This window comes from Ptychodera flava, chromosome 14 (assembly GCF_041260155.1).
Source record: "Ptychodera flava strain L36383 chromosome 14, AS_Pfla_20210202, whole genome shotgun sequence".
NCBI lineage: Eukaryota > Metazoa > Hemichordata > Enteropneusta > Ptychoderidae > Ptychodera > Ptychodera flava.
The window spans coordinates 2,898,851-2,914,766 of record NC_091941.1 but is presented as its reverse complement, the minus strand read 5'-3'; the positions used below and the strand labels follow the sequence as shown (position 1 = coordinate 2,914,766).

The 15,916-nt window shown below is 34.9% G+C and overlaps 1 protein-coding gene across 1 annotated transcript in view; it reads left to right on the top strand.

Moving 5' to 3' along the window:
* Positions 1-15,699, top strand: part of LOC139150565 (uncharacterized) — a 70,089-nt gene extending 54,390 nt beyond the window's left edge. Inside the window, exons 5-6 of the mRNA XM_070723002.1 lie at positions 14,751-14,844; positions 15,644-15,699. Coding sequence (XP_070579103.1) covers positions 14,751-14,844; positions 15,644-15,699 — 150 coding nt within the window. The remainder of the gene's footprint in view (positions 1-14,750; positions 14,845-15,643) is intronic.
* The last annotated feature ends 217 nt before the right edge of the window (positions 15,700-15,916 follow it).

Sequence of the window (15,916 nt, the reverse complement as noted above, 5' to 3'; positions counted from 1 at the left end):
AACATTTTTACTTCAGCTCATTCCTAATTTGCCTAATTTGCATATTTAATGAACTTTCCTAATTAAGGATATATATATCTTGATTGACATGACCAAAGTTGACGAAACTTGCTATGCACATGGAAGATACTCAAATACAACATTAAGCTTATTCAAAGTCATTTAGACTTGGTTCAAGTCTGTGATTTGTGAATGTTTGAGTGGAGTGAACGCAATGATTTGTATTTTGCTTTCATGTGAAGCGCGCGCGTGAGTGGACGCGATGAGTAGGGTGAACGCGATGAGTGGAGTGAACGCTATACAGCGGAGTTTCACCCGGAATCACAGGTGAATCCGGCAGAAACTAACTCACTACTGCTCAGACTCAAACGTAGCGCATTCAATCGCTGGAAAAAACCTGGCGTGAGCTGCCAAATTCCGGATAGGTTTGTACGAAATAGGAGAGACACAAGATAAACTATTATAAATGATTTTATTTTTTTTAAATTCACCGACTTGAACCAAGTCTAAAAGTCATTAAGCATTTTCATTTAAATGTTTAACAAACTTTCCTAATCAGGGATATATACCATGATTTACTTGATCAAAGTTGGCGAAACATGCTATGTACATTGATCATACCAGGTTAAAACAATATTGAAAGTCGTTTCGCATTTTCGTGTCAGCTAATTTATAATTTGTATATCTAATAAGCTTTCACAGTTTAGCATATATAGCTTGATAGACTTGACCAAAGGCAATTACATTTGCTATATTTATAATGATAATAAAATGACAGCAGTCAAAGTAATCTAGTATTTTTATTTCTGCTAATTACGTATTTTTATACTTAATGACCTTTAGAATTAATCGGTCGTGAATATCGTTCTTGATGTTGATCATAACACTTTCAATGAAGTTGTAAACATGTGGCAAAAGTTTAAATTTCCGTACAGCTGCAATATACGGTGCCACGTGAGCATTTTGAATTCATATCTGGTATGTGTATGACGTCATCTTCTCTGCTTGACAGGTCAAAGAAACACGGTCGAGTGTTTTCATGCGCTCTCTTACACCGAAATATAGTGATTGTATCGGATGCTGTGGCTGTAAAGGTAATTATGTTAAATATGTAAAAACGGTTTGCGTAAACCTATAGATGACAGGAAGCAATACGATCTGTTTGTTGGTTTTGTTTAGCCATCGGCCTTGAGATGATGATGACGTTAAGTGTTAGATGAAAAGTCATAAATTATCAATTGTTTATGTTTGGCTTTGCTACGACAGAAAACTCTAGTGCGGCTAAAGTCAACAATTCGTCTTACAAAAGTAATTTATTGAAAATTTAACAACTAAAACTAAAAGCTTAAGTTCTAGATTAACAAGAAGTGACAACACAGTGTAGACATACAAATTACAATCAAAGGCTTCAATTTCATTTTAGATGAAAATCCATGAAAAAAATATAACGATATTCATCATCGAACAGCGATCACTGTTATGCCGTGTATCGATTTTTATACACACTTCCGTAAACAGCATTTCCATTTTAACATGTAATTTGATCATGTTTAAATACCAAAGTTGCCAGGTTGAAAACAGTTCTGGTTCACTTTCAGTGAAATGATGACTATGCGACCCGGGACATCATCAACAATTTAGCATTGAATCCTATAGAGGGCGCAACATTCGATATACGAGGCATGTAATAATATGTACTGGCTAATGTCTGTGCAGTCGGTCCCGTCGGTCCAAGTCTCTCCAGATCAGACTGCCTTTGCCGTGCAGTACTTGAAGCTACAGAATCCTTTCTAGAAAATTATAACATTGTATAATTATAAAGCTAATAATACAGCAATTGTAGAAAGTACTATTCATTAGAATGCAGTCTGGAAGTTTTCGATATGAATTACAGCGCGAAAAAATAACTTAGTAGTAAACATGACATTACATAACTTTTTACAATCTATTACTCATCAGTCATCGAGAGACAGTGATCTCATAATCACAATATGTCAGATGCAAAGTCCTGAATAATAAATTTGATGTGGGCATGTGCAAAGAATGAGGTGACTGTGCACATGTGGTGAAACAAAAGAGATACAAAATGTGTAAATAATTCTGCCTTTTGACTAGTTTGTGCTGAGGATATGAACGAATAATTTGTAATAACATAAACCATTAATGCAGGTACATTCCCTAAACGCTGACTATTCATCTTTCTGTCATTTTTGTTCTTTTGTCGAAGCACCTCTTGATAACCGTAAACTGTGCGAAAGGAGCAATGCCGTATGATACGCTTTCCATCATGTATGGCGAACGATTATATGGCGATGGTATGGAGTCGCAACGTTGCTTTGAAAAATGGGCCAAGAGAAGGTCCCTCATGAACCCAGCCTTTCATCGTCGGTAATTATTTCATATCTTCATGATAACTTGTGCATAAAATTTGGTGAGATTTTTACACTGTTTTTACATTGATACACGGCTGATACACTAGCACCCTCTGTGAAGTTGTCAATCAATAAATGTGATCACACGTTTTCTGTAGTGGTGACAGAATTTATGAGCTTGAAAAGTTCATCTGATCACTTAGATATTCCTTGCCGTAGTAATACCAACATTATTGCATAGCTATATTGTTCTGTTCGTACCGTTCCATATCTTCACCACTTTGCGTGCCATAAAGTACATGATTTGTGCATTGTCAATGCAAGCTTGATGCACCATACTGCCAAGATTTTTAATAATTTACCGAAATTTCGCCTCCAGCCATTTTATCATAAGAGAAGTCATACTTGTATATGTGTAAATCAATAGTAACACGATTGGAACTGATGGGATAATTGAATCTTCACATTTTTCAAATTTCTCAAAAGTGTTACGTGTCCTATAGCTGAATGTTGCAATATTGCAAATTAATCTTAAAAATATTGCAAATTAATCTTAAAAACAAGTGTGGAACTTGAAAAGATAAGCAGATGAATTTCATTTGCAGATTAAACCGGAATTGATTCACCATCCAAATGTCCAAAATTAGCTCATATCGTGTTTAGTTTACATTTACGTGCGACCTATATGAATATTGCATTTTCTTATTTAAAGCTCTTTTCTAAGATTTTTGCAGCATTCAATGGACCAATTCAACGCCAGCGTAGACTTGTTAATTGATAAACTGAGGGAGAAAACGGACTGTAAAACTGCCGTGTCTATGTCGGACGAATTCCTCAGATGGGGTCTCGACGTCATTGCTAAGGTTCGAAGAACACATGTCAGCATTATTCTGTACATTTTTGTATTCGTTAGATCATATCGTACTATTTTTTAAAGAGCCATGGATTTGTGTACCTTTCTCGTCCATTCTCGTCAAAAGAAGTGACTGGGTAAAGTCAGTGAATGTTGTATTTCTGTCTTTGCAGGTGGGTTTTGGTACTAATTACAATGTGATCTTTGAGGCCGAGAACCCTTTTCTAAAAGCAAATCAAGTTGTTTTATCTGCCATGACAAGATGCTTGCGCTTTCCTCTTGATAAGGTAAGTAAATCACTAAGTAGTTTGAAATTGCAACAAGGATTAGAAATATTGCTACGGTCTACGCTAGAATGTACACAGTAGGTGGGTGTTTGTCCTGTGCTTTGAATACAAGGACTAACAACTTGTGTTAAAATCATGGGATTAAAATTACTCACTATAATGAAAATCAAAACAGGTCTAACATCGGCATTAGATAATTTACTAGGTCAAATGAACGCAACAATAGGGCCATCTTGAACCAGTGTTTAGTGATGGTACATAAATCATGAAGTGAAGTTCTTGCGTTATTGAATTTCTGTCGATGGATATTGAAAGTTGGATCTGCCAATAGCTCGATGGAGCAAGATGCAAGCTAATAGATGTTCTTTGAACTAAGTACAATCCAATGAGCAGAGCATTCCGACTTGAAGCACGCGCAGCTGTGCGTTTCATTCGTAAGACGGGAAGAGACTTGGTGGAAAAGAGATTAGCTGCGAGGTCGAATGGTGAAGATGTGAAGGAAGACGATATATTAGGGCATATGCTCAAAGCATCAGGTGGGTATGGTTAGTTGTGGTTTGTCAAAGATATAATTACTGTATGGAGACACACCACTTCACACGACCATTAGCGATTCACAAAGCACTAAGAAACTGATATTACGCGAGGCGAAACACATTACTTGAGTTCGTTTAGTAAGAATATTGCTAAGAAAAGATGCAATTGACGAGAAAACAACACAACACCACACTTCGTCTCTCTGATCTGCTCTGTCTAATCCTAAATGTCATGAACAATAATGCGTGGAACTATTTTGATGTATCTGGCATGATCCTAACAGGAGCCATAATACTACGTACACAAAACTATTCTAAAAAGTTACAATTGTGTGTACATCTCTCCAATGTTCTGTAGACTACTTGAAAAATCCAGAGTTTCAGATGGAAGATGTTTTAGACGAGTTCGTCACGATTTTCATTGCAGGTATGAATCTTTACAAAACCGTTTTATCTTTTCTACTCAAGTAAGTTAATGCATGGGTGTTTGTACCCAGTCAAGCCCAAAAGTAAGAAAATGATCAATTATCTTTAAAAACCACCAGATTTGATTGATATTTGGCCTAATTATTGGAATCATTAAATTCTTTTAAAAAAATGTCTTCCTAAATCTTGACGAGTTGCGTCACGTGACCAAATCTGATATTTTCCCGCCAAAATTTACGTCTTTATTAATTTTAATATTCCAACCGTAACCCATTAAATTTTCTTGATTTTCTTTGCACTTTTGGAAACAACATATATCATATTCTTTCAAAAATACATGGCACTCATGAAACTCTATTTATACATCTTTCTGATATTCAAAATATTCATGTAAATAGTCAAAAATATTGTATTTGTTGTTTTTTGTGAAGAAATGTTATTCAAAATTCTGCCACTAGTTCTAACACAAGTTCACATCCCATTTTACATTAATTGGTCATAATATTTTAAATATTTTGATGTTTAGCGGTTGGAATATTCAGTTATTTGCAATATACGACTTTGGCGGGAAAATAACAGATCCTGGTCACGTGACCTGACCTAGGTAATATATTATGATAAATTTCAACTTAATCAAATGCGAAACATATGTTAGGCAATTTCCACAATTTTCTGACCAGTTCTGATTAAAAGTATGTTCAAACTGATTTTACATGTATGGAAGCCTATGCCTATGCATTAACATACCTGAGTACCAGTGTTTGTGTTCGAAAAACTAAACATTGATGTTGTTGTTCATCTCCTCGAGATAATATTTTGAGCTTTAAATCAAGGTTTGCCGAGCTTTGATAAACAAATATATTTTTGTGCCATACCACTTACTTGATGACATCGACAATTATCTAAGTGGTGACTATTATTACCAATATCAGTAAATCAATATTATAACGAAATAAGTAACTTTAAAAGCATGTCAAATTGCCTGATGTCATATTCCCTATATTATTTGTCGTTTTACTATGAAAGTCTTAAAAGTCTTTTGAAGAAATCGCTTGTCATTTCAAATTCGAAAAATATCTCTTTCCTACTTAAAAGGTCACGAAACAATAGCAAATACAGCTGCATTTATGCTGATGGAACTGATCAGAAATCGGGACATTCTAGACAGGTAAGGTACCATAACCAGATATAAGTGCGATATATATCAAAAGACCTTTTATTAACCATCATAGTAGTCATATTCTTTGCTTTATTGCTAAAGGATACGGCTGTAGTTCATTCTTGATCTTACTTCATGGTAAAACGTATACGCAGAATCACAACAATATGCTCAATACAATATGTAAGATGTCTATCTTCTTAAGCTTATATTTCAGTTAATGACGGCCAAGCTCACTATAAGTGACACAAGTGTACGTTGTAGCTTTAAAATTCACCTCAGGTTTCGCCTATGCTTTGTCGTAACATTCTTGACTCGTTTGTCATTCTTTCAGTCCCCTTTTCCAAAATGAACTGTTCTGGCTTCATTTAAAACGAGTTTATATAGGGAGTGATATGAATAATTGTATGACTATGTTTGGTTGTTTGTCTATCTGTATGTGTGTGCATGTATGTATGTATGTTTGCATGTATGTCTGTCCACTGGCATATCTGGAAAAGCGATGCACCTGTTACCACGACATTGGTGATGAAGATACGGTAGCATTTTTGATAAGGCTTTTTTTTAGTCTTTGCGCTAATGCCGAAAATATAAAAGTTGACTTTGAAATGCGAAAAGTCCCTCGAGATGACCTCATTTAAGTTCGTTCAAATGATAATGAAAGTTACACATAGATATCTGAGGGGTGACTTTGTCTGCCAGGTTTGTGGTATATGTTGAATATGTTGCTATGATGGAACTTCGGAGCGTTCTTAAAACACGTACTTATCAAAATACTGTCTTCTAAATCACGCTTTCTTTGCTTTTCTTTCGACATAGACTACGAACCGAAATAGGAGACGTTCTGTGTGGAAGAACAGAAGTTGAATTTGAGGATTTAACGAAACTTACATAAATGTCCCAGGTAAATCAGTTTACCATAGAACAAGTATAGTCAAGGAGTACTATCCCATTCAATCAAAAGCTACATTGAACTTAAATCCAAGGATTTGCTTGTGAGTTGCGACCGGGAAAATGTCATTAATGGTTCTTGACAGTCAAAACTTGGACAGAATATACGGTACAGTTGCCCGTATGCAGTGTTTTGTGACAAAATGTTCATTTTGCAACGAAAAGGTCAGTTGATGTTTTTGACGGGACGCTCATTCTGATTGGCAGGAAGTATTTTGAAATTTTTTTACTCAAATTTTGCCAGATAGGTTGTGACTTTATTAAACATTAAAATGCGTCTTCATCATTTGCAGTTTTGGACAGTCCGCCATGAAGGAGGGGAGGTCATGAAAAGTCAGTTTATTTAACTTAGCGATGACCTTTTCTCGATCTATTTTTACAAATAATTCTGTGAATAGGTGTAATTTACAGCAATGTTAAAATCATGTTTAGAAACACGTACTTTGGGTTACAAACAGTCATTTTGTTCAAGTTAGTGCTTTTTAGGTAAGCACAAGAATCAACTCACAGAACATGCTCTATTTTCTACAAACATCCGATGAAAAGTCAGTTTTTCACGAAAAGCACTTACAATCAATATATGAAACCATCATTTCGAGTTCATACAGTGAATGAAATTTTCATATTCTTATTGTACAATAAAGCTTTTGACGGTGAAGATTGTAGTTTAAATGAAAAAAAATTGTAAATTAATGGATGTTTTTATTTTACACCAAATTTGCCATCAATACACCCAAAATTTCAAAGATTAAAAGTTTTATTTGATGGAATATTTCAGCCTTCCAGTATTGTCGATTTTGTAAAAAGTGCTGAGACTTTGTCATAAAGAAATGTAAAACCAAAGGGTAAAATATATTTCTAACTCAGAAAGTCAGATGAAAGCGCACAGATTCCTAACAATTGTGCACCATATGTTATTGTTTGCGTCGTCATTCAACCTAAGGGCTAATTCGACAATATGTTATGTCTCTATAGGTTTTCAAGGAGACGCTGCGAATGTACCCTTCTGCTTCCGCTATTTCACGAGAAAATAAAACGGAGGAAATTGTACCGAGTATCAGAATACCCGCGAATTCCAACATATCGGTAAGACTGAATATACGCTGCTCTTTGTAGGAAAACAAATTAACTCAAATATTAACGCCATGGTCAGGCACAGCGCCATATCTCCGTTTGGTTCTTCTAACATCTTTTAACATCTTCCAACATCAATCGATGTCATTTCTGTACAAAATGTAAGTTTTGTTGGATTCTGAAGATTAAATTTAACAACAATACCGGATGACCATTGAATAATAACAAAATTTTGGACAGTAAGATTAAATCTGGACGATTTTCCGTTGAGACTAAGCTTCGCGTGATACCTAGGACCCTAAAATTTGTTGTATCAGTAGCAAGTTAACAGTTGTCATTAACAAAAATGTGGTAGTGCACAAAGAAAAGTTATCGGATATGTGATTTCAGATAGCATTCCTTACTATTTTAAAAACATCTTAATTTCTGCTTTTCCCAAATCGACTCCTGTTAAGTTTCACGAGTCACTGAAAATATTACGCGATAGATACTAGTAAATTGCACCTTTCCATGACAGCAATTTAAAAACTGTTCTTGATTTTTATATCGTAAACTACTACTTGAATCTGGAACCCATTACTTTTTATCACAATAACGAAGCGTTTAATTTACTAATTAAATGTTTTTACAATGATGAACTTGTATGTTCATTTTATACACCATACTACCAAATAACCCATGGTTTGATGTACTTTTCTTATCAGCTTCTGTAATTAACTCGTATACCTGATTTCTTGTTAATACTTTCGAATTTATGTTTGATTTGGTAGAGTTCTGTACTCCCCAACATCAATCATGATTTTCAACTTTTCTACTTATGTCATTTTGAATAAGAAGGAAATAAAAGTGAAAACTTTCCGAATGAAGAAATTACGTACGTCGAAACCTTCTGAGACTTATCTTGATCTGAGAAGAGTATTCGCTTTCACAGATTTCGCAATGAATCTCTTCATACTCTTTGTCCTGTGCCTTATTTGTCTTGATCTCGGGAGTAAATCTTTGAACGATTTTCTGTTTGGCGATAATAAAGGCAATCGGTGCACACCAGGGTTGAATAAACTAGTCATTTTTACCTTCGATCCGCTCATCCAGATCTTTCTGTACAGCTTGGGAAGACAGGACGAATACTTCGAAGACCCTGATACCTTCAATCCTGACCGGTTCAGTGACGCCAACGCACTGTGAGTAACTGGTGATAACTAACCACAGACAGTAGAGGGGTTTCCCGCGCCAGTGTCTGTGATTAAACAAAACATTAGTCACTTTACGAGAATATACTCTACCAGATTTATATTTGCCTATCCCTTATCAAATACGACGTATTCGTCACCATCTTCTAATGAAGAATACCGCTGATGGTACAGAGTCCGGGATTTCGAAATGAAAAAACTTGAAAACTTATTTTATTTTTTACAGTGTACCCAATACATACATACCCTTTTCGCTTGGTCCGAGAAACTGCATCGGTCAAAATTTCGCTCAGGTAATGTATAGTTTTTAATATTTTTTTCTGCACCATCAAAATTCTCGTGGATACTGACGATCAAGCGCTACAATGATATTTTCCATCGCTCGTAATTTACTTAAACATGTGTTTTTAAAGTCTCACTATATATCCAAAATATTATATAATCAATCTGTGTATTTTAATTGTCATTGTCGCATATATTAATTTGTCAGCATAGAGTCAATACACTCAGTGTATTAACCTTATTTAAGATATGGAAAAGAGTTGGAGGAACGAGTCACCTCCGTAACACAGGAAGAAAAAGACAATCTGGAAAATTATAGGTATTCGTTGATGTGTAACGTTTTATAGAACGTGATAAAGCTCTGCTTAGTGAACAGTTATAAAAAGATATACATCTGCAATTGTCGTTCGTACTGTTTACTTTACCACTCATATGTTAACCATGCGTGGCTTATATTTTTTTTTATTAAGATTTATCCAACGTAAACTAAAAAAGGGTCTACATAGGATTGGGTGACCAAAACAGGTGCAAAACACCTACATAAAGTCAGTCCCCCATAACACCCTACACAACGAGCGAAACAAAAAGCTGACATGAAATATACAATAATTGAAATTAAAAAACAATGAAAAATTTTAAAAACAACCAAATTTACGTAGGTCTACATTTACTACAAAAGCAGTGGATTGTCCATGTACAAGTGTTTTGAGGATCAAAGGAACTATTAAATTTGTTCCCCAAACCATTTTTACTGCCCGGTTAAATGTAGACGTTAAATTAATGGTCCTCAATGCCCTTGGTAAAATATTCCATAAATTGGTTATGTGATTAAAAAAGAGGTGACGGTGAGAAAGAATATTAAAACGATTGAATTGTAATGTAGTTGAATCAGCGTTGAGACGGGTATGAATGTTAGAAGATGGAAACTCAACAAACTTGTGTATATTCATACTATATAATCCCGTAATACTATTGTGAAAAAAACACAAGGTCAAGTACCTCTCTGCGAAATGACAAGGGTAAAAGGTTAACAGAAACTAATCTCTGTTCACAATCAACACCAGTAGGATAATGGAGTATGTATCTATTCGCTGTTTTCTGAATTCTTTCTAATTTAACTAGATTTTGTTCAGAATGTGACGTCAAAACAACACTCCCGTACTCCCGGAGGCTATGAATTAGTGGAAAATAAAGAACTCTGATGGTTTTTGTGTCACACTTATAGCCACAAGTACGCTTTACCAAACCACGTAATCTCTTAGACTTCACGAAAATGCGATCGATAAGGCTGTTCCGGTCTAGGTTGGCTGTAAGATCAACACCTACATTATAGTATTTCCTAACAGACTCTGAATATTTGTCATTCATAATATACTCAAAGTTCAAGGGGTTTCTCGATCTTGTAAACCTGAGAACATTAGACTTTGTTGACATGCCCCATTTGACACTCCAATGGTATAGAGCACGAATGTCACCTTGGAGTTAAACACAATCTTGCTGAGATTTAACAGAAAGAAAGCATTTTGAATCATCAGCAAAGAGAGCTAACGTAATCTGACGAGATACATGGATGGGCATGTCATTAACATAATAACAAGAATAAAAACGGACCCAAAATAGATCCCTGAGGAACCCATGAAGGAGCAGGCAACCTGTCTGAGTTTTAGTTAAAGCCCCATAAGCTGTGCCTTATTACAATTTAATAACAATAACAATCATCCAATATTCGGAGCCATGTTTTTATTCATGTTATTAGGCCATATTGTATTTCAAAGCGTCACTATTTCAAGCATAGGTGGTTGGTTTACTTCAGGCATTAACGGGTATATTTAGGTGTCTATAGCTGAGTCGCAACTCAAAATTATTTAGTCTTAAAAGTCTAAGTTGTGCGTTTGTCGCCAATATATGAAAAACATTCTGTCGCCACATTTGAATAAGCGTTTTCATATCAGTTACATTAGATTTCAAACTATCTTATCAAAAAAAAAAAGCAAAATGATCCCTTAATTTAAAATGGCGACGTCTCTCTGATTAATCTATTGATTTCCCAATATCTTTCAGATCGAGACCAAAGTACTCTTCGCAAAGTTATTGCCGCTGTTTGATTTCACTTGGGTTCCTGGTCAGTCTTACGACATTACTGAAGTTGGAACTCTTCAACTCAAAGAGGGCTGTCAAACTTACATCACCCTTCGTTGACTGAAACGACAAATAGGTGAATTCTTTGTCTGCGATGAAGACTATATCGTATCTGTCGATTGAATACATTACTGGTAATATCACTTTTTGACGTACAATTTGTAAGTTTTTAGAAAGTTATAAAGTTTCTTCTATTTCTGTCGGTTTATCACGATACACTTTTTTTTTTAAATTATACATTGGTAATGACACATTGACTTATTAATTACACGGTTATGACACAAAATACCGGCGGTGGTGACGATTTATTTCTGCCTAAGAGATATTGCTCACGGCGGCAATATATGCCCGTAACGAAGGCCTGTAAGAGCACAAACCCGGCGGTGTATAACAAATTGTGAACTTGCCCTCGCTATCGTGTATTATGGATACCATCACACTCAGAAAATTCCTGTATTCCTTTCTGTATAGAAAGTAGTCACAGCTTAGAATGTAGACAAATGCTGAGGTGGAGCTTTTTGAACGGCCCTATTTTAAGACCGCCGTACCCTAACTAAAATCGCTTTTCAGATTATATCTAACAATAGAAACTGCGGCTAGTGTTTTGTTGTTTAGCTGTGCTAGAATGTCGTGTTATTCTTTCGTTAGTTGACTGACAATTTCATAATCTTAATTAGCCGCAGTTGGAAGTAAAAGGCAAGAATCAAAATTTCGATTTCGATGACAAACATGTAACCATGCCATCTAATAATCATTATCTGCTTTGAAAAAATTGTGTCATCAGTGATTCACGGTATAAGTCTTGAACGCTTGGAATATTTCCTTGTCTAATCATGATGTTAGTCTTCAGCGTTTGAAGATATTGTTTCTCGTGTGATTTGTGATATATGTCTTGAGTGTTTTGCCATGTGTAAGGAAAGTCCTTATTGGTTATAAAACTGTCCATTGTGAGATAGAATCAGAGGGATGGATAAGTTTGTCATACACTGCCACTATTTTAACTAAGTGTACCATAATTTTGCTCTATGCACGATTAATACTTCAGTTGATAGCTGTAAAATTTTGTTAGTGAGCATTCGTTTTTAGGGGAGATGAAGGGTCGGAGGAACTTAAGCTACAAATGAAACGTAAAAAGCAACCCCCTCCAAAATTAAGTTTCCAAAAGTTGACCACTCCCAAAATTCATAAATTGTAAAATGTGCCCCCAAAGAAATTTTTCATCTGATTTGATTCATTAACCCTTTGCAACCTAAAGCCCTTGGGTGTATAGAGACCCTTCAAAAGCGTTTGTAGAAAAAGAGTGACCCTTCCCAATTTTCGTGCACAAAAACACTGACCCTACCCAGACGTGACAGTCCGTATAAATGATATCTTAATTGACATACAACTTCTCAACTTCTGAACTTCTGAACTTTCAAAGAATCATTTTTGAGCTTTACAAATAATCACTTGCATGAAATTCAAATATCATATTTTTTGTTCACATCATCTGCTCTTTCAAATACCCTATTATCATCAAGTACATTTATATCAACTATCAAACATTTATAAAAACACAGATTTAGCTCATTTTGTATTGTAAAAAAATTATCCATAGTTTCCTCATAGACTACAATGTATAGTGAATCAACATTTCGAGGAAATTCCAAAATCAAATTTCTTGCATATACATGGACTTGTAACCACCCTAGTCTAATCACGTACATTAATATCAATTATTAAGTGTCTATAAATACACAGATTTAGGTAGTTTTATATAGGAAAAATATTGTTCATAGTTTTCTCATAGACTACATTTTGTATAGTGAATCAACTTTTCAGTGAAATTCCAGAATCAAATATCTTGTTTACGTGTATGTAATTACAAAGTCCAAAATTGTTTGTAAACACTTCATATAACACCATATTTTTTAAACTTTGAGCTATTTTCCCATTATTCAAAGTGTTATAAAAGTTACATCTTGAACGTGGAATGACATGTATTTTTCTTCGTCAGCTTGTAAAATTTATTTTTGTCAACGTAAGTGCCAAGGCTTTTTTCTGCTTGTTATCACCTGTTCAAACAGAATAAAGTAATGTTCTTATTCTGTTTCATATACTTTTGGTCAATTATGTTGTATTTTTGCCATAACGCCACACAAACCTTCGTAAAATTGGACATGTCATCAACAAAGAAAGTAACATCGAAGTTTCTGTTCTCAATACAGATTGCATACTAAAAACGATTAGCTCTTATAAAGTAAGTTTTGAAATTACACTCTTTTCTTGACCTGTTAATTGAACCCACAGAGTACGTTGTCTTTATTTATTTCAATTTTAATTTACAATTAAAGCATATTACAGTAAATAACTCCTCTGCCCTCTATGATATTGGTGATTAACTCTGTGTGTGCATGTGTATGTGTGCATTATATATATATATATATATATATATATATATATATATATATATATATATATATATATATATATATATATATATATATATATATATATATCGAAGTATACGGATGTCCTTGTGGGAAATTACAGTGCTCGATGCTAAAAAGCAGAGCGTTATAAATAATAACACAAATTACTTCGAGTACAAAGTAATAGTATCTGTTAGTTAAGTTCCATGTATCATTAAATCCTCAGACAGAAATGAAATGATTCTTAGCATATAAATGAGAGTTGAGCGGCCATATCTCATGGAGCTTAAAGTTATTTCATAGTGCATTGTAGGTCTGTTGTTCATTGATTCAGTTAAAACACCAAATTCTTCAAATCTAAAGCAACCAGTAAGGTTGCCGAAATGATGTTGACATGTAACATTTTGGCAAATTTGATCAATTTGTCGTTTTAAATAACTCAAATGATAACCCTTCAAGTTTGTTTTATGGTTAAGCAATGGCTTCATACAGACTGATTAAAGTAATTTACAAACGCGAACCTTGGTGACCGAATGTCTAATTTTCGTCCAAAAAATAGTCTTGCAAACCTTTTGCCCTACAGTTTTGAAGTATTCTTCTGTCGTTGCAGTTGTGATCAAGTAGGAGTTTGGTATCATTAACCCTAGTTTTACACTTTTGGAGCAAAGTTTCAAAAAAACAACAGCCGTATATTGCTTTTGTTTTATGAAAACTGCCGTGGAGACATACTGTACCTGTGTAAGATTTATTTAATGAGTTTAAAGTTTGCATATATGAATGTTTTGACTGTTTTATTATCATTTCTGTTAAAATAACAGACATTATTGTGAGTATCATGTCAAGTTGTTGTAACCTTTTGTTCGTAGCTTCTTAGGGACACCGTCATTCAGTTTTAGTCAAATGGTCATGACTACCACAAAGTAGTGATTCTAGATGACAGCATTGTATTAACTTTTTCTTGGATCAGATGAATTGTTGGCACAAAGGTAAACATTCAGTTATGTTTAAGCAAGATTATGTTTAATCTGTTATCCCAACATCTTACACACCATTTATTTGTATCTTCTCAGATCAGGTCACTTTCAAGACCGATGGACTTGAAGAAGTTAAAACTTCCTCAAATAGCAAGTGAAAGTTTGGCTGTAGCTGAATGCAGCCCCTTTGGTAACAAGCACTATAAGACAGTTTACCAAGTCCATGTTGAGCACTCATCTTCTCAGGAAAATTATGAATTATATGTGTTCCTTGTGCGATGTCATGTGTCACGTGAAACTTTGAAACAAATGTCAGACTGTCCACTTTCCATTCCGTTTCAAAGATCATACATAATATATGAAAGGGTGCCCTTTCGAAACATCTGTGTATAATGTAACATCAACATTATACCGTGCTTTCAAGGCTCTACTATTAATGTTCCAAGAGAGTTTGATTTGAGGAGGTCCAGAGAGATTTTCGATAAATTCTTTTAGGATTAACTTTTTGATTCTGAAAAGTTTCTTTCACATTGGAGGCATGTGTTGAAAGCTAACATTTCAAAAAATTTTAAATAAGTACATACTAATCCTTGTCATCAATATTTGTCAGCTTAATCAAAATCCATTGTGTTCAATCTCCGGATTTGCATAATTTTTGCAGCGCGCATTACTCACTGACAGGTTCTTGGGCCCCGTTGTCGTTCGCATGGGAAATTTTCTTAAATTTTGACGGTTTTTCGGGGTTCGTTGATAATATAATTGAAATAACAGACTCCGCGCTGACCATTAACGTTTATTAATGAGCGCGGTTGAGAGGAAAGCCAAATAAACGGGCTCGGCAAGCCTCGCCCGTTAATTTTTGGCTTTCCTCTCGCCCTTGCCCATAAATAAACGTTAATGGTCAGCGCGTCGTCCGTTATTTCTACAATATTTTCAGAACTTACCATATCTCTAATATGTAAGTAAGAGGAACTGTTCATTGCCCCCAGTGGGCCCAATTTACAAGAAGACAAGCCTCAGAGCTGCCAGGGCAAGATGTTCATAACCCTTGAATTTTGCCGGCCCACCCTCAGGCGTAATAACTGAAAAAACGCTCCCTAACCAAATGTGAACAAAGTGTCATTGATGTTATTTTTAAAATCTTGGCTAGGCTGAAGAGAATATCATTACAACTCATGTTTCCATCCTTTATCGCTGGACTTTTATTAATGATCACTTGAAATAAGTCCATATAGCCATTATAGCGTTGAAACTGAACAAGT